Below are 20,040 nucleotides of genomic sequence, written 5' to 3' on the forward strand. Positions count from 1 at the left end.
CCCTGTGGTCACACGCCGACACTGTCTGTGGCTGTGGAGCTCTTGCCTTGTCACAGATGTTGGAGATAGATTTGATGAGGTCACAGCTGCAGGGCTGACATCCCGAGGCTATGTTCAGATTCCAGTATCTGTCCTCACATTCATCACAGAGTTTACCTATCACACCTGTCCTACAGGGACACTGTCCTGTCCTGGGATCACAGAAACAGGGTCTCCCCAGAGGACACCGAGTCTCCTGAGTCCCCCGTCGATCACAGGAGCATTCTGGAAAATACTTTTATTTTAGTGTTTGTCAGACCATTGTGAAATATAGAAAAGAAATACAGGGTATACAGTATAGATGGAGCAATAAAGAAGAAAATTTATGCAAGAAGATTATTGATGATGGAAGCATTCATCCCTCTTTCAAAACTGCAGTTTAACTTTAAAATGGTTATAGTAAGAATCAGGTTTTAAACAGGATCTTTAGATACTTTGCTACTAGCAGCCTGTCATAAAAATACATAACACATTCCTTAGCATTTTCACAGCTTTAATTGAAAAAAACAACACATTTTGACAGCATGAAATAGTACTTTTGCACCAGCAAGTTTATTCTCGCAGACCTGTTAGCTGAAAAGTTTGCACATTTTGGCATTGTGAGCAGCGTGCCTTTGTAAAAAAAAAAACTGAGGACAATGGAAAAGTGAAGGCCTAAAGAAGAAGTGTGAGGCCTAAAACGATATCTACAGCAGATAAACAGTACCTGATATCATGAAGTCATGTCCTTAAGAAAAAGGGGAAAAATGCTTTGCCTATCGATCACACTTATCGGTTCTGCTTGCACTTGGACAATCAGCTAATTTCAGTTTGTGTGCAGGAGAAGGAAAATAGTGGCACAGCCTACAGCATGAATATGGATATTTTATGGTAAAGTGGAGACTGCTCCAGAACAGAAACAGCTGCATTATTCTGCTAACACAACTTCAGCTCTTTGCAAGCACCTTCACAGATGGCATGCTAATGCTAAGCTAGCCAAGAAACCAGAGTGATGCTAAAGCTGAGTAAATGCAGACCTCAGCCCAGCAGCCAGAGCCTGAACAACAAGTAAAAAACTTGCTGCAATCAGGCTGCAGCCTCTACCTGTTCATGCTTCTACAGTGGGATCACCATGACGACTGCTTTGAAGTCTCTTTGTGCTGGTCTCCATATTTCAATTCAATTCAATTTTATTTATATAGCGCCAATTCACAACAACAGTCGCCTCAAGGCGTTTACATTGTAAGGTAGACCCTAAAACAATACAATAATCCCTGCAGCAAAAAGTCTAATGTGGCTGAAGCAATCTTATTATGACCAAGGAGAGAAAGCAGGTAGACTTTTGGCATGGAGAATTAAGAAAATGCAGAGTGAAGGAGCAATTAATAGTATAAAGACCTCTTCAGGGTATGTAACAGTAGATCCATTGGAAATTAATGACAGCTTTAGAGAATTGTATGAAAATTTGTATAAATCAGAATGTGCTTATGCCTCAGAAGAACAGGACGTATTCTTAGATCAAAATCAGTTCCAGACACTAATGGAAAACACAAAGCAGGAGTTAGACGGACGTCTATTGAAGAGATATCACAGGCTATCAAAGCATTAACAGTGGTAAGGCACCTGGGCCAGATGGCTTTCTGGTCGAATTTTGTAAAAATTTCCAAGAAAAATTAACATTTCCTCTTTTTACCCTGAAGAAGCGTAAATGAAACTCTCCCACCTACTCTGGAACAGGTAATGATTACTTTGCTACTGAAACCTGGTAAGCCCCTGCAGAGAGTTCATCATTTAGACTAATGGTGGTTGACACTAAAATACTTTGTAAAGTTTTAGCAAGACGATTAGACTCCTGTATCGCACATTTAGTTCATGATGATCAAAATGGCTTTGTACTAAAATGTCAAGGGTTTCACAACATAAGAAGGATTTTGATTATAATTCATGAGAAATTTGATGCTAAAGATACAGCATTATTATCACTTGATGCTCGTCAGGCCTTTGACAGAATACAGGAGTCATATTTATTTAATGTTCTTCCAAAATATAGATTTGGAAACACTTTTCTCAAATGGGTTAAACGTTTGTATACAAATCCCAAAGCTAATGTTTTAACAGATAACAAGTTTCTAACCCTATCACATTGGAGCGTTCCACACGCCAGGGGTGCCCGTTATCTCCAATGCTATTTTTCTTAGCTGGCGATGATGTTAGAATGAGAACTGACATATTTGTTTTCCAGTTAGGAGATCAAGAGCATAGATTGGCCCTTTATGCTGATGACCTGATAGATTTTTTTGACTAGGCTCTCCATTAGTATACCAAAATTAATGCAACTAATGGAGTTATTTCTGGCTATAATGATTCAAAATCCTCCATCCTATTTCTGAACAAGGATGAAAGGCTAAATCCTATTATACAAACCTCGCTTATTAATGCAAAAAGGATTTGTGTATCTTGGAGTTAAAATCACCCCAGACATTGACACCATTGTAGCAACAAACTATGACCCTTGATTAGTGAAGTGGAGGAATCTCTAAATAAATGAATGACAATGGCCATATCAGTGAATGGCCATAGAAACATTATAAAAATGAACATATTACCAAAATGTTTATATCTGTTCCAGTCACTTCCTCTGCCTTTTCCAAAAGAATTCTTTGATAAGTTAAACAGTATCTTTGATATATTTATTTGGAATAACAAAAAACCTAAATTAAGACTTCACTTGTTGTAGTTAGTGATATAGATATATTACAATATATATTAGCAATAGTATAGATATGTAAGTATATTACAGAAATGGGTCTATTATGGTATGTTATAATGTACACGGTATGAAGTATGTTGTGAATATTCTATAACTATAAGTATGTACAGGCTGTAGTGAGTACAAGCTATGTACAGGATATGAACAGGATATAAATATGAAAAACTATACAGAATATGAAATAAATAACTTTACAGAATCTGAGATATACAGCTATACAGAAATGGGAACTATGCAAGTTGTAAACAGTTGTAGGATTAAAGATTATTGAATGTACAGAATGATTATTTACACAGAGCTATACAGTAGTGCAGTTAAGATAAGTGAGGGTGTAGATAGTTTCTACAGAGGCTATATAAAGTGCTAGTGGTTGTGAGTGGTGGTTCAGTCCATGTTATTATTGTGTTTGAGGGTACAGTTGTCCATTGTGGGTGTGTGTATGTTCAGTCCATGAGTTTAACGTGGGTCAGATGTCAGGAGGCAGAGTTCAGGAGTCTGACAGCTGTGGGGAAGAAGCTGTTCCGGTACCTGGTGGTCTTAGTCCGGAGGCTCCTGTGGCGCCTCCCAGAGGGCAGGAGGGTGAAGAGTCCATGTGATGGGTGACTGGGGTCTTTGATGATTTTCCTAGCCCTTTTCAGACACCGCTTCCTGTAGATGTCTTTTATGGCAGGAAGTGGTGCTCCGGCGATGCGCTGGGCAGTTTTCACGACCCTCTGCAGTGTCTTGTAAACTGTACGTATGTATAAGATGTTCTCACCTACCTGTGAGTCCAGCGTTTGGGTCCTCCTTTCTTCACCCACACTGCAACCACTGACAGAATGACACGACCCCGCCTTGTGGACCCAGCGGACTCTGAACTTTTCGAGCGGCAGGAGGCAGCGCTCCTTCACTGGACGGAGGAGATTAGGGGAAAACAGCGGCTCTTCGTGGAGAGAGAGCACGTCTTTGCAGGGACTCGTCTGGCTCTGGGCAGGCCTCGGGGACGCCGTGTTCTTCCGCCTGCTGCCTCTCCTGCATCGAAGCATTCACCGCGGAGAGTGGGTGTCACTGGCCAAGCTTCAGCTGCTCACTCCCTCACTGCTCTGCTCCTCGAGGGAGGCAGCCGACGGGCAAGTCGGCTGCTTCACTCACCAGACTCTCCGCCTCGCCACGGCACAGCGGCTCCGTCTCCCACCTCCGCTCAATGGAGGCTCCCGTGCCAGAGGCTCAGCTGTTTACCCTGCCCGCTTCCTCTTCCCGGAGAAAGCGGCGCAAACGCCACCATAAAATGGACTATTTTGAGGAACTCCCGGTGGTGAGTTCCAGTGACTGTTTTCCACACTCGTCATCCGTTTCCTCACTTAAAACAAATAATAGACTTATCTCTGATTCATGGTGAGTTTCCCTCCTGGATGAGGATGTGGATTGGGAAGTTGTTTTCTGCTCTGCTCCCTCTGAGCTGGTATTTATTTAAGACAATAACAGCACTTCAACACCCCCAAAGACTGTTCAGTTAAAGACTGTGAATAGTGGTGGCAGAAGGGCCAGAATAATATTGGATAAATCTGTTGTCACGATTCCTGGGTACGCAAACCCTAGGTCTGCTTATTCTAAGACTGTTTTATCTAAGCCGGCTTCTTCACCTACCTGTCAGCCTGTTCCGGTTTCATCAGCCCAGGCCACTCTTAAAAATATTCATGCACCTAAACCTGCCAGTATCACTCACCCTGTCATTATTTCCACCTCTATCAGTTAGCCAACACCCACACCTGTGCCAGGGCCCAGGCTGAGGGCAGCTGTGACCCAGTCCGCTCCTGCACCTGTTCATGTTCCTCGGGTGGGTGTGACTGATGTCCAACCACCTCCCGTGCCTGTCCCAGCGCCCAGGCTGAGGGCAGCTAGAACCCAGTCTGACCTCCCTAGAGGCTCGGAAGAGCTAGCCTCTCCACCTGTCAGTCTACCACTTCATCCACCTCCTGATCCAGCCTTTCACGCACTAGCACTATCCCTGGTCAGGCTAGCTGATCTGTTTCCGGCTCAAGCACCAGATTTACTAGCCCAGGTTTCTGCACCCGCTGGCCCTGCCTGCCTCCAGCCAGAGGCTCCCACGCTATTGCCTGCAACTGCTCCTCCGCCGGCTCCCACGGTGTCGTCTGCAGCTGCTGCTCCGCCGCAGCCTCCTCATACACGTTGGATTTGGCATCAGCGACCACCTTCCAGGCCGCTGACTGGACCTTGTCACCGGTGTGGCCGGCCTCTGGACCTGCTCAACTGCCGCCACTGCCTTCCATGTGGCCGGCCTCCGGACCTGCTCAGCTGCCACTACTGCCTTCCACGTGTCCGGCCTCCTGACCTACTCAGCTGCCGCCACTGCCTTCCACGTGGCCGGCCTCCAGACCTGCTCAGCTGCCACCACTGCCTTCCACGTGGCCGGCCTCCAGACCTGCTCAGCTGCCACCACTGCCTTCCATGTGGCCGGCCTCCAGACCTGCTCAGCTGCCACCACTGCCTTCCATGTGGCCGGCCTCCAGACCTGCTCAGCTGCCACTACTGCCTTCCACGTGGCCGGCCTCCAGACCTGCTCAGCTGCCACCACTGCCTTCCATGTGGCCGGCCTCCAGACCTGCTCAGCTGCCACCACTGCCTTCCACGTGGCCGGCCTCCGGACCTACTCAGCTGCCACTACTGCCTTCCGCGTGGCCGGCCTCCGGACCTGCTCAGCTGCCACCAATGCCTTCCACGTGGCCGGCCTCCGGACCTGCTCAGCTGCCACCAATGCCTTCCACGTGGTCGGCCTCCGGACCTGCTCATTCGCCTCAGCTGCTGGCCACACAGCCGCCCAGCAGAACTGTTTTGGCTCAGCTGTTGGCCACGTGGCCGCTCACCAAAACTGTGCCTGTTTGGACTCTGTCTGTAGTCCCAGCCTGCTTCAAAATGGCCACCATCATTCTGTGCCCAAATCCTCCACCATCTCATCACTGAACAACTGGCAACCGGTAGCCCTGACCCACATCACTGAATTGAATTGAAATGTAAATCCTTCACCATAGGGAGAGGGCAACCAGTTATCTTTTGGGTCGAGTCAGGGTTACACTCTCAATGGTAGTGCTATAGAAGGACACCATCAGTTTCTGTGTGATATTATTCTTCCTGAGAATTCTCAGGAAGTACAGTTCTGTTTTGGACCTTCTTCAGTAGCTCAGAGGTATTTATACTCCAGGACAAGTTCTCCTCCATGTGGACTCCCAAAAAACGAAAGTCCGTCACCGTCTCCACACAGTCTCCCTTTATAGTTAGGGGTGAAAACTCTGTCTTTTTCTTTCTAAAGTCAATTATAAGTTCTTTGGTTTTTGAAGTACTGAGAACAAGATTGTTGATTTTGCACCAAGACACCAGTTGCATCATCATCATGAGCAAATGTTTCGAGAGGCTGTTCAGGGACTTCATCTGCTCTGCACTATCCAACTGACTGGACCCTCTACAATTCAGATACTGCCACAACAGGTCCATTGATGATGCCATAGCCCTCACACTACATACTGCCCTGTCACACCTGGAGAAGAGAGACACGTATGTGAGAATGCTGTTTGTAGATTACAGCTCAGCATTCAATACCATCGTTCCCTCGAAGCTGGACAGGAAACAGCAGGATCTAGGATTGAACAGCTCCCTCTGCTGCTGTATCCTTCACTTCCTGTCTGAGACGCCAAGTGGTCAGATTGGCAGCTTCACCTCATCCCCCATCATAATGAACTCAGGTGCTCCACAGGGGTGTGTACTGAGCCCTCTCCTGTACTCACTCTACATCTATGACTGCACGGCCACTAGCAACTCCAGCATCATTGTGAAGTTTGCGGATGACACTACAGTGGTGGGTCTTATCACCAAAGGTGCGCTAACCAGTGCCCTGACCCACTGGTGTCGAGACAACCATTTCACCCTCAACGTCGCAAAGACAAAGGAGTTGATAGTGGACTTCCAGAGGTGCAGAGAAGCACACACCCCCACCACCATCAACTGTGGCGAGAGTGAGCAGCTTCCGCTTCCAAGGTGTACACCTGGCAGAGGATCTCACATGGTCAGTACAAAACAGTGAAGAAGGTCCAGCAGCGTCTCTTCTTTCTCAGGAGACTGAAAAGATTCGGCACGAGCCCCCGCATCCTCAGGACCATCTACTGCTGTGCCATTGAGAGCATCCTCACTGGATGCATCACCACCTGGTACGGCAACAGCACCGCTTACAACTGCAAAGCTCTTCAGAGAGCTGTACCAGTACATGTGATGTGACAATAAAAGTGATTTAATTTTGATTTGATTAATTATTTTATCTGAGCTGAGCACTAAATCAGATAAAAAGTCTGAGAAATCAGGTAGACGATAGATGATAACGAACAAGACTGGCCTTTTTACATCTGATGTGGACAAGGATAAGCATCAGGCTTTCAAATGAATTAAAAGTCTGTCTTGGTCTTTCATTAATTAATAGGCTGGTGTGAAAAATTGCTGCCACACCTCCCCCTCGGCCTGTGCTTCGAGATTTCTGGTAGTTAGAATGACTCGGGGGTGTTGATTCATTTAAACTAACATAATCATCCTGCTGCAACCAGGTTTCTGTAAGGCAGAGTAAATCGATTTGTTGATCAATTATTAAGTCATGTACTAACAGAGACTTGGAGGAGAGAGACCTAATATTTAATAATCCACATTTCACTGTTTTACTCTTTGGTTCAGATGTGGATACTGTATTGTTCTTTCTTTGTGATTGTTTATGTTTAAGTTGTTTGTTGCTGGTTTTTAGTTTGTTTTTTGTCTGTTTGGGAGCTGACACAGTCTCTATGGAGATGGGTTTTTGGGGGGGTAGCAGGAGGAGAGAAGCTGCAGAGAGGCGTGTAAGACTGCAACTCTGCTTCCTGGTCCCAACTCTGGATAGTCATATTTTGGGGGGTTTAATAAATTTGTCCATAATTCTAGAAATGAGAGCTGCTCCATCTAAAGTGGGATGGATGCCGTCTCTCCTAACAAGACCAGGTTTCCTCCAGAAGGTTTGCCAATTATCTATGAAGCCCACATCGTTTCTGGGACACCACTCAGACAGCCAGCAATTTAAGGAGAACATGCGGCTAAACATGTCACTCCTGGTCTGATTGGGGAGGGGACCAGAGAAACTTAGATCCAACATATTATTTTTCCAATAGTATATATTTTTTTTTAATACCATTTGTATGTTTATAGTGGTGCAGAACTGGGCTTTTATTTTCCCAAATGTCTGCACTGAGTAGGAGATTGTACATGTGTATAGAAAAAAAAAAGGATTCTACTCTATTCTATTAGGGTAGAGATCTGTTTTAGTGTGTGGGGCTGTGGCCTCAGGTTCATATTATTAAATGGTGATTATGAAGCAGTGCATTTCAGATATTTTTACAGAGTAACATGAAAGTAACGTAACAAGTAGACCAACGAATGTCTTTCTTCTGGGTGTAATTAAGTAACATACTGCAATACTTTGAAGAAAATTGCTCTGTGTAATATGTGTAATAATTACTTTGTTGAGTGACGACACCAACACTGATCACAACAGAGGGAAGCACCTCCAACATGCACAAACATGTGACCCGCAGCATGCAGTGAATGTGCATGAGTGTAATTTCTTTGATATGCTGATTATTGATGGTGGTGACTCTCAAAGTGGAGCCAGTGAGAACTGATAAGGGAAGGAATTGAATTGATAAGTGATATCAATAATAGAACTGAAACTGCTAAATTCTTATCAATTCGAATCCCTAGTCAAGATTGAATTTAAAGTTTTCAATTCACTCAGCCTTACAGACACTCAAGAACCAGCGCTCCTTTACACTGAAAGTTAAGGTAGCTCAGGCACCTGATCAAGACATGTTTAAGTTGCCTCTCAGTGGAGGTTTAGTGGGTTGGGTGTCCAGCTGGGTGAAGACTGTGGGTTCCACCAAAAAAGGGACACATTAGAGGACACAGGAATACTTGGTGCCCCGATGAGGTTTTGCATACATGTAAGCGGATGAAAGGATGATAGATGAAGTTTCTATGTTTTGTTGTCACCTTTGCAGTCCTGGGTTAAGGCGTTGCCATGGTAGCCAGGTTTGCAGTGTTGGCAGTGCAGGCCAATTGTGTTGTGAAGGCAGTGTAGACACTCTCCTGTTGTGCTGTTACATGAGTTGGGATCATCAGGGTCGATGTTGTTGTTGCAGGGACACTCTTTACAGACTGCACCTGGCAATGTCAGATCACCATAGAAACCAGGGCTGCAGCTGTCACAGCTTACACCTAAAAGGGAAATGGAGAGTGATATATTTTATGTGTCTTTCCAAAAATCTGCTGATAAACACTGACTCTTAGCATCGCTGCTGTCTGTCTGTCTGGTTGCCTCTTTTATGTAAAGAAGGTAAAAGTAAGTAATGCAAACATACTGGCTCTTACCTGTGTGCCCCTCCTGGCACTTACAGATGAGCCTGAGGGACTGTGGGTCATGCTGACAGGAAGTGGCGAAGAATCGTCCACTGCTCAGAACATCTGGACACAAACATGGCTGACAGGCCTGTCTGGAGATTGGGTCACCATAGTAACCCTCAACACACCTGCATCAAAATAGGTTTATCATGATTACCTGAACAGGTACCGACCCTCAGCAGTAAGTACTGGCACACTTATTTCCTGAGTAAATCTAATTTATATAAATTTACTCAGAGACGTAGCAAAGACATTTTCAGAGGGAAATTTTCAGCTGAAAAAAACCCAGCTGAGTTACAGCAAACAAAGGTTCCTTTTTTGAAATTGCATCTACTTGCAGATAAAAGCTGCATAGCTGAAAACTGAAAACCCAGCCCTTTGTCTAATTCTCTCTGTTCTTCATCATTATGGAGTATAGTATGTACTACATCTCTGAGTCGAGGAGAGGGCCTAAGGGTACATCTGTCACCATCTTACAATGCTGTGATTGCAGCCATTCCCGAACTCTCTGTGAATGGTACTCATGGCCATTGATCATGATAATTTTGCATATTAATGATTAAGGACCTGACCTCACAGTCCATTGTTTGTCAGTGACTAACCTTTCACAGCTGGGTCCAGTAGTGTGCTCCCTGCAGTTCAGACAGTCTCCGGTAAATCCATCACACACCTCTGATAGCCCATTACATTCACACGATCGACATGAAGGGAATCCCCAGAATCCCATCTGACAGCGTTTGCAGCGCTGACCCGTAATCTCTGAACGGCATGCACACTGACCACTGACCTGATCGCACAGCTCTGACACAGAGCCATGGGGGTCACAATTACATCCTACAAAAAGGTGAGAATTCATTGTGAATCAACTGTCAGACGCTCAGAGAGAAAACGAAAGGCAGTGTTTCCCCTCTGGTTTGGGTTTCTTACGTTTGCAGCCTTCAGGTCCAAAGCCAAACGTCATTGGGGCACAGGCATCGCAGCAACGACCAATCACATTGGCCTTACAGTCACAAAACCCACCCAGTTTACTGCAGGATGGTCCAGTAGAGCCAATAACATTACACCTGCAAACTGACCACAGGTAAAACGCAGATATAAACATATGAAACACTCATCTTTTCCATTGTCTCAGTCCTGGATCATCTCAGTCCAACTACTTACGGACAGCTCCATTGTGGATTTGTGCTGAAAGGCTCACGATGAGTCCCTCGCAGACTTCAGGTAGCGACTCCTGAGGGCCAGGCTTGACAGCCAATCCAGTACAGTGAAACTGGTGAAAAGTGTCGAGGTCGCTCTGGGAGCAGAAATTTTGGACTGACCCAATTCTATTAAAAAGACTAATCTGAAAAAAGGGGGGCATGATTAAACATGTAGAAATCACCTCATGTAGACACATCCCATCATTTAATTTTGAAGAGAAAAATTGAAAATTGAAACCATGCAATCTTCCCAAATTTATTTATCTCCTCAGCTATGATTGGACAGTTACTGTTAGTAGGAGGATTTCAGGGAATATGTCAATCACTTTATCTGAATAGATGAAGACCTCCTTACCGAGTCAATTAGGATGTGTGAACTATCAGATCTGGGCTGTTTATAAAAGGTGATATCCACAAAATATTGACCTCCAGCATTTAGACAGAGCAAAGAGTCCAGAATACCTCGTCTGGAAAAACAAAAAGAAAAAACAAACAAAAACTGCTGCTACTGAGACACAATCTCTGACACAAGTACACTATTAAGGCTTCAGAGAACCTTGGAGCTCACATAAGTACAAATGTGTAAGAATGTCTCTGTACGTGGAACCAGGAGTACAAAGGCACAACATTTGGCTCATGTGCGTTAGCTGTAGCTGCTGGCTGTCTGCTGTCGTTTTATAGATGTTCTGTTGAGAGTCCTCTCTCAGTACATCCTGGTATGGTTCACAAGCTGCACTAGGACTGACAACAAAGTGCTGCAAAGTTTATTAAATCATCACACACATGCAGCTACGCCCTGTCACTGATATGCACACAGAGCCTGCTGCCTCAGCCACAAACTTGATGTCACCCACAGGCCACCTGATCATGGCCTCTATTAACAACTCACACAGACACTGTACAATATCCTGTATGTCTGTGAAGGTTCTCAGTCATCCAGGTCATCGTAGTCAAAGGAGCTTGCAAAGAAAGGCATCTGGACTTCTTTAAGTTACTTGAAGACGGATGAGAGGTGAAACGTCTTCAAGTAACTTAAAGAAGTCCAGACGCCTTTCTTTGCAATATCCTGTACAATTTGCTAGTTTCAAAGAACCTGCTTAATTTCACATCTGAATAGTGTTGTGGCAGATTTCTTTTCTCATGTATTAATCACATATTTAATCATATCACATTATTTATAGTAATATCACTGTCACGGTCCTGGGTCCCCTGACCCAGCGTTTTTAGTTCCTTGTGATGTTTGTAATATTGTACTTGTGTGAGTTATTCTATGGTTTCTAGTTTCGATCCCTTGCCCTTCATGTTTCTCTGTGTCCCCTCCCTCTGTTCTGTGTAGTCTGTGTCGGCATGTTTGAGTTCCCCTCTGTCCCTCGGTTCTTAGAGTCCTCTGCCTTATGGTTTATGTCTCTGTTTCTTAGTTGCTGTCACGATCCTGGGTCTTAGGACCCAGTGTTTTGAGTTTTAGTTCATTTTGATGTTTATAGTATGTTTAGCTCATTAGGCCTCCTATGTTGATTTGCTTATTAGTTCCCCCTTGTGTTTCAACCCATGTTAAGTCTCCCCTGCCCTTCATGTCTCTCTGTGCCCCCTCTGTTCTGTTTATGGTGTGTCTTTGCATGTTTGAGTTTCTTGTTTTCTGTCACCCTGCATTGTGCATTATGTTCTCATGGTTGGTCTTTTGTTACTCCCTCTAGTCTAGTCTCTTGTGTTCAAAGCTGAGTATTTCCCTCTGTGTATTTTGGTTCTTAGACCTCTGCCTTATGGTTTGTCTCTGTTTCTTAGTTGCTGTCTCCACTGTGTCTAGTTCGTGTCTCTGTGTGATACTTCCTGTTTTACTTTGAAGGTCCATGCCTCATGTGAGTGTTTCTAGTTTTGCGTCTCTGTCTCGTCCAGTCCTGATTTCTCCCAGCTGTGCCCTCCTTCTGTGTCTCATTCCCTCGTTATCCCTCTGTGTATTTAAGCCCTGTGTTTCTCTTTGTCAGTGTCGTAGTCTCCCTCATAGCTGTGTGATTTTTCCCCGTGCTTTAGTCTCCCCAGTTTAAGTTCAGTACTGTTTTTTGTGTTTCACTTTATGCCAGCATTAAAGCTGTGTTTTTGAGTTTACGTTTCGTCTCCGTGAGTTTGCGTTTGGGTCCTTCTCCTGCCTGCCACACAGCCGAATCATGACAGTTGCTTTCTCCACTGTGCCAAGCTTGCGTCTCTGTATGATACTTCCTGTTTTACTTTGATGGTCCGTGTGTCACGATCCCGGGTCTTATGACCCAGTGTTTTGAGTTCTAGTTCTTTTGATGTTTATAGCGTATGTTTAAGCTTATTAGGTTTCCTATGTTCGTTTGCTTATTAGCTCCCCCTTGTGTTTTCAACCCCTGTGAAGTCTCCCTTGCCCTTCGTGTGTTTCATGTCTGTTGTCTTATGTTGTCATGTGTGCCTCTCATTATGTTTCCTGTTTTATTGTGAAGAGGTCTGGTGTTTCTGGGTTCATCATGTTCAGTTTTACTCTTCCACTGTGACGTCGTTATGTTCATGTGTCAGCTGTTTCCCCATGTGTTGCCACTTTCCTCATTATCCTCCTGTGTCTATTTAGTCCATGTGCTTTCAGTCATTCTTTGTCATGTCGTCTGCTCATCCATGTCTCATCTCCAGGTATCTCTGTCAGTTCACTATGCTTAAGGTTTTTCATGTTTAGTTTTAGTTCACCCAGTTTAGGTTAGTGTTTAGTGTTCACCTATGCCCTCTTGTTTGTACCCTCGTTGCTAGCCTCAATAAACGGCTTGTTTTTGTTAATCCACGCCACGTTTTTGGTCTGCGTTTGAGTCCTCTTTTGCAACACTTACAGTCTGCCCTAGCCAGACTGTGACAGGACGACCTGACCGTACAATGGACTCAGCAGACCGCGAGCTCTATGAGCGTCGGGAGGCAGCCTTCGCCCAACTGGAGGAAGAGCTCCGTTGGAAGCCGTGGCGTGCCCCCGACTACGAGCGCATTTTCCACGGGACTCGGCTAGCTCTCGGAGGTCCCAAGAGCTGCCGAAAGTCCCCGCCTGTTGCGTTGCCTGCATCCAAGCCTCGCCCGCTTCAGGTGGGAGTCCTCCGTGTGGCTTCAGGCGCTCACACTCCAGCCTCGGTGTCACTGTTCTGTGCACCAGAGGCTCAGTCGCTCGCTCCGCCAGCTTCCTCGGTTCAAAGGAAGCGGCGCACCCGCCGCCATAAACTGGAGATTGCTGAGCAACTCACGGTGGTGAGTGACAATGACTCTTATTCTCACGTCCCGTCTGACATTAACAGTAATAAGCTCACCTCTGATCCGTGGGGAACTTCCCTTATGGATGATGACATGGACTGGGAACAGTTATTTTGCTTTGCTCCCTCTGAGCAGGGAGAGATTACAGACAATACCCGCTCACCTAAGTCTGCACATGCAGTTAAAGGAAAAACTGTGAACACTTCTACCAGGTCTAACACACTCAGTTCAGATCCCGTCTGTTCAGGTTTTGTCAGGTCTGGTTCAGTCATCCCCGAGTCAGCTCACTCTAGAACTGTTAACCCAAGGACTTCGAAGCCTGTTAATACTAAGATTGTGAGACGTGGTGGGAAGGATGGCGGATTCATTTTTGCTAGGTCTATTTTTGTCGACCCAATACATGTTGACCCTGAGCCTGCCGATTCTGAGACTGTTTTTTCTGAGCCTGCTCCTTTTCCTGCTCATGTTCCTCCTCCCGGGGCAGCTCGGGCCCAGCTTACCTCTGCACCCGTACCCTGGGGGAGGCTGAGGCCCAGTTGGTCCCTGCACTGGTTTCCAGGCCGGCTGAGGCTCTGTCCATTTCTGCACCCGTACCAGCTCCTCGGGTGGGAAGGGCAGTTGCCCGGCCGTTGCCGGTGCCTGTCCCGGCTTCCGGGGTGAGGGGGGCTGTGAACCAGTCCACCCCTGCACCCATGCCGGTCCCCAGGGTGAGGTCAGCCAGGATACAGCCCGTCTCCGCACCCGTACCTACTCCTCGGGTGGGAGTGGCTAGTGTCTGGCAGGTGCCTGCACCCGTTCCTGTTTCTACTGAAGGCTCTGTCTGGTGCCAGCCCTTAAGGGGGGGGGGGGGGGGTACTGTCACGGTCCTGGGTCCCTTGACCCAGCATTTTTAGTTCCTTGTGATGTTTGTAATATTGTACTTGTGTGAGTTATTCTATGGTTTCTAGTTTCGATCCCTTGCCCTTCATGTTTCTCTGTGTCCCCTCTGTTCTGTGTAAGTCTGTGTCGGCATGTTTGAGTTCCCCTCTGTCCCTCGGTTCTTAGAGTCCTCTGCCTTATGGTTTATGTCTCTGTTTCTTAGTTGCTTTCTCCACTGTGCCAAGCTTGCGTCTCTGTATGATACTTCCTGTTTTACTTTGATGGTCCGTGTCTTATGTGAATGTGTCCTGCTTTGCTCGTCTCGTCCAGCCTGATTACTCCCAGCTGTGCTCTCCTACTGTGTCTCATTCCCTCGTTATCCCTCTGTGTATTTAAGCCCTGTGTTTCTCTTTGTCAGTGTCGTAAATTCCCTCATGCTGTGTGTGATGCTCTCCGTGTTTCCTGGTATACTTTATGATTAGCTTTCCCAGTTTAGTTTTGTATTGCCTGTGTTCTATTTTTCCAGCAATTAAAGCTGTGCTTTTGAGTTCAAGTTCTGTCCCCGTGAGTTTGCGTTTGGGTCCTCTCCTGCCTGCCACACAGCCGAAACATGACAATCACTTTCTCACTTTACTATAGTAAGAGCACTCCTGTCCATAGTTTACATGCATGTGGAACGTAAACACAGTGAGGCCGTTAAACAGATAGTGGGAGTCCTGCCTATCAGGGATGTAAATCCTTAGGTGACGCCAAAGCAGAAAACAAGGTCATAATTCTCTCTGAGGGAGGAGGTATTGCTCCACGTGAGAGGGGCCAACATGTAAGAGTTTGTGAATGTTCTTTGTCTGTGTCTCTGTATATATGATGTAAGGGCGGTGGCCACAATTCAGAGATGGTCCTGGTGTTTCACTGGGATGCTCTCTCCATATTGCAATGTGTTTATTAAACCCACTTCAAATCAAGCTCACTGGGTGTTTTGCAGGTAATTGTTAAATTTTCCATAACAATTTGCCGTTGTCAGGCAGGATTCCTCCGGTGAGTTTCGCTGAACTATGGGCACACAGTGACTGGCCATCAGCAGCAGGACCAGACGGCATCCCAGGTCGTATCCTAAGAGACTGCGCATACCAGCTAGCTCCTGTGTTCACTGAGATATTCAACATCTCTTTATCTCAGTCGGTGATCCCCACATGCTTCAAAGAGTCCATCATTGTTCCTGTCCCGAAGAAACCCCACCCTGCTTCTCTCAATGACTATCGCCCTGTAGCCCTCACCTCAGTAGTGATGAAGTGCTTTGAACGCCTGGTCAGAGACTTCATCATTTCTTCACTACCAGACACACTGGACCCACTACAGTTCGCTTACCGTCCAAATCGTTCCACAGACGATGCCATCTCTCATCTCCTCCACACATCACTCACTCACTTGGACACTAGAAGGGGGAATTATGTTAAAATGCTCTTCATAGACTACAGCTCTGCATTTAACACCATAATTCCCTCCACACTCACCACCAAGCTGGAGCATCTGGGACTCAGCTCATCTATGTGTCAGTGGATCTCCAACTTCCTAACTGGCAGACCACAGGCAGTAAGGATGGGCGGACATGTCTCAGCCTCCACCACTCTCAGCACTGGAGCCCCCCAGGGGTGTGTTCTGAGCCCCCTGCTGTACTCTCTGTACACATATGACTGCGTGGCCACTACCAGCTCCACCACCATCATCAAGTTTGCTGACGACACCGTCGTGGTGGGCCTGATCTCTGATAACAACGAGACGGCCTACCTGAAGGAGATTAGGAATCTGGAGAACTGGTGCCAGAGGAACAACCTCCTTCTAAACATCAGTAAGACAAAGGAGCTGATAGTGGACTTCAGCACTAAGCAGGAGAGGAACTACCAGACCCCCGTCATCAACGAGTGCCCAGTGGAGAGAGTGGACAGCTTCAAATACCTCGGAGTTCACATCACGCAGGACCTGTCATGGTCCTGTCACATCAACTCCATGGTGAAAAAGGCCCGTCAGCGTCTCTACCACCTCAGACGCTTGAGAGACTTCCAACTGCCCTCCAAGGTGCTCAGGAACTTTTACTCGTGCACCATAGAGAGCATCCTGACGGGAAACATCTTAACCTGGTTCGGGAACAGCACCATGCAGGACAGACGAGCTCTACAGAGGGTTGTGCGATCAGCTGAGCGCACCATCCGCTCCGAGCTCCCTGACCTGCACTCAATCTACAGCAGGCGGTGCTGGACCAAGGCCAGGAAGATGGTGAAGGACCTCAGCCATCCCAACAACAGACTGTTCTCTCTGTTGAGGTCAGGAAAGCGATTCCGCTCCCTGAAGACCAACACAGAGAGACTGAGGAAGAGCTTCTTCCCGCAGGCGATACGGTCTCTCAATCACACCACCACACAGTACTGACCCACACATACAGTTCTTACACACACTGGACATTCTGGACTTTGTTTCCACTTCATCACTTAAATCACGCTGCTGTCATTGTGTATATGCTGCTGTTATTGTGTATATATTTATTTATATTTCTTCATACATACTTATATAGTTCTATACTGTGTATTTTGTTGTACAGTTATTTTATTTTCAACTTTAATTTATATATTTTATCTTATTCTTTCCCAGTTAAATTTACCCTTCATTCTAATTTGTGTTGTACAGTTATTTCATTTTTAACATTAATTTATATTTTATTCCTTCCTAGTTAAATTTACCCTTTTTAATTTTTCATATTTATTTCCTATCTTATTCATAGCCTTTTCCTTTTTTGTTTTCTTTAGGTCATGAGCAGTTGTCCAAGCATTTCACTACATATCGTACTGTGTATGACTGTGTACGTGACAAATAAAATTTGAATTTGAATTTCCTGAGGTAAAATTGCCTTAGTCCCACCATTCCTTTGTTTTCAAAAAAAGAAGGAACCACAAGATGTGCTTCAGCGACTCACACATGCAGGAATTTTTTAATGAACCAAGAGACGGACTGCAAATGATTTAGCTGCTTTGATTTGGGCAGGGTTCTTAACCAGACAGATGGGAAAAGCCTTGGTTACTTATTACTGCAACAAGTAGATTCAGGGTCCTAGAAACTCAACAAATTTGGGTATCCTAGTGTGAGAAATTGCACCTTGTTGTGGTAGTAAGTGCAGGATCTTAGAAGCTCAATAATTTGAGCATTCTAGTGTATGGCAGTTTAGCACTTTTGCACCAGTGAAAAAAGGCAGAAAGGCCTTGTTCGTACAAAGGAAGCTGGGCTCAGAAAAATGGCTACTGGAGCAGTGGGAGGCATTCCTCCACGTTGTCTGGTTGAAAACTCCAAGTGTGTGGAAGATGGTTGTGTGATGGAAAGTGTGATATTATTCTGTTATCATATGTTACCTTATATATGTAATCAAAGTAGTTGAAGTATGATACTGCTGTAGATCATATTATACCCTTTAACATAGAGTGTGTGATCAGTATGTAGTTTTAGTTTGCATTTTACTTCTGACTTAAAAGAGTGTGAAAATCATTAGATCTATTGGATTGACCTGTATTACTCGACACTGTTGAATGTGTTACACTGTTTCTTGACATTTCATACTGCTGAATCATGAAGAGAATGTTGTGTGCAGAGGACCTTGTGCAGATAATAGAAGAAACAGACCACATTCCAGACCCCCACCTTACAGAGAGCAGAGAAATAAGGAAGCCGAGGTCATAACTTAGGCGCCGTAAGAGAGAAAGAATGTGAATGTTTAGGCTTTTACGACTAGGTGGGGGCCACTAGAGGGTATAAAAAGCTGAGTAACCCGTCACCATTTTGAGACTTGCTGTGACCCTCTGCAGGCAGGTCTCCCCATCATGATGGTTTTAATGCTCTTAAGTGTTGAATTGTATGGAAATAAATGATTGTTGATTGAGCATTTATACACCGAGTACTGTCCTTCCTTCAGCCCAAAGATTCAAAGAATTGGGAGATTTCAACAAAAGATATGTTGACAGGGATAAGAGTTTTTTATTGTTTGTAGTTTTTTGTTGTTGCTGTTGTTGGGTTTTCTGTTTATTTGTTTTAGATGGACCACTGGGAGGGAAACCTCAGAAATACGACGCCTGATTTCAGGACTGTTGTGGGAAGGACTCTGTCCTTAGTTTATGGTGTTTAACACTTTTGCATCGGAAGGAAAAGGCCAGACGGTGAACGCGCTTGTCCACAAAGCTGAGCCCAGCAGTACGGCCAGTGAGGCTGTAGGAGGCATCCCTTCAGGTGGTCTGGACAAATCCAGGTTTTGATTGTATGATTTTTTTTCTTTCAGAAATATGGGAAAGAATACATGGAGTATGAAGTGTGTAGAAACTGAGGAATGCAGTGAAGAGAAGTGTGTGTGTGTGAGGAGTGCTGTGGGTGTGTGTATAAAAGAGATGTGTTAAAATGTGGACAGAAGAATAAGAGAGGGAACGTGTTAATGAGCAGTGATGAAAATGATATTAAATAAATGTTTTAGTGTGTTAGTACAGGTTGCTACGGAACTGGATCAGCGCCCTCCACAAGCACAGCGGCCGGAGTAAAATGATAGATCAATGTAATTGGAACCGCATACAGCCCATGTTTTGGCTGAATATTTCACAGCTTCACTTTATGCACATCTTAACCTGAAGAACATGCTTCGAAGACAATCAATTTCTCCCTGAAGACGAAATGCAGTTCGAGAGCAACGGCATCGACTTCAAGAGTCAACAAGGTGAAGAGACAGCAACACTGCCCTAAACCTTAAACCTTAAAGGGTTCAGCAGCATGTACACATGCCATAGTGGATGGAAGCATGCGCTCCTGATCACAAGCTGAGAGGTTCACCAGCGACATCACTGTGTGTGAATGGACTTGAGAAGACTGTCTGAGTTTCACATTTGCCATACTGGGAGTTGAAATGGCAAAGGAAGAGACTGAAAAGAGTGAAAGACAAAAGGCAAAGCCGAAGAACGGCCCACTGGCCTCTGACACACCACAACCATGAACTGCTGCAGATGCAGGAGAAAGACAGAAGCTGTGAGAAGTGGGAGCATGGAGGAAAAATGAAGGCCGTTGTTGTTAATGTGAGAGCACATGAAAATTGTGTTGGGAAACTGTGGCCGACTGTCTTGTGGAGGTTGAGAAAGAGTCCGTAGGATTGCAACAAAGGTAAAAATAAAATGCACACAAACGCACACAGAGAAATGTGAAGGAAAAGCAGCTTTAAGGACAAAGCCCTGCTGAATCTGCAGCTCCACTGCACACACATGCATTGAACCTGCCTACTAACACACACACACACACGCAATGAAGATCAGCTTGTTATCTCTCATCAGTGTTAAAATAGTGTAAATTTAACAGACACTTGTTATCAAATGCTGAGTGTATCCACTGCTGACAATTAATCAGAATCAGAATCAGAATACTTTATTGATCCCTGGGGGAAATTATTTATTATTTAACTCTCTAGGGTTGCAGGACAACAGTTTA

General features: G+C 45.4%; 1 protein-coding gene across 4 annotated transcripts in view; it reads right to left on the bottom strand.

Annotated features, from left to right (window-relative positions):
• Positions 1 to 20,040, bottom strand: part of lamb4 (laminin, beta 4) — a 71,995-nt gene that overhangs the window by 18,455 nt on the left and 33,500 nt on the right. For 3 of the 4 annotated variants that reach the window (XM_086302305.1, XM_086302306.1, XM_086302304.1), the window contains exons 18-24: positions 10,802 to 10,913; positions 10,409 to 10,589; positions 10,175 to 10,318; positions 9,850 to 10,081; positions 9,218 to 9,375; positions 8,840 to 9,064; positions 47 to 264 (exon numbers count right to left, since the gene is read on the bottom strand). In XM_086302305.1, the coding sequence (XP_086158431.1) occupies positions 47 to 264; positions 8,840 to 9,064; positions 9,218 to 9,375; positions 9,850 to 10,081; positions 10,175 to 10,318; positions 10,409 to 10,589; positions 10,802 to 10,913 (1,270 nt within the window). The remainder of the gene's footprint in view (positions 1 to 46; positions 265 to 8,839; positions 9,065 to 9,217; positions 9,376 to 9,849; positions 10,082 to 10,174; positions 10,319 to 10,408; positions 10,590 to 10,801; positions 10,914 to 20,040) is intronic. The other variant, XM_086302307.1, reaches the window with a different exon arrangement.

Source organism: Aulonocara sp. 'chitande type north' Nkhata Bay, linkage group LG7, assembly GCF_057382095.1.
Source record: "Aulonocara sp. 'chitande type north' Nkhata Bay isolate Kocher_YH1m ecotype deep benthic linkage group LG7, A_spYH_male_GT1.1, whole genome shotgun sequence".
NCBI classification, from domain to species: Eukaryota; Metazoa; Chordata; class Actinopteri; order Cichliformes; family Cichlidae; genus Aulonocara; species Aulonocara sp. 'chitande type north' Nkhata Bay.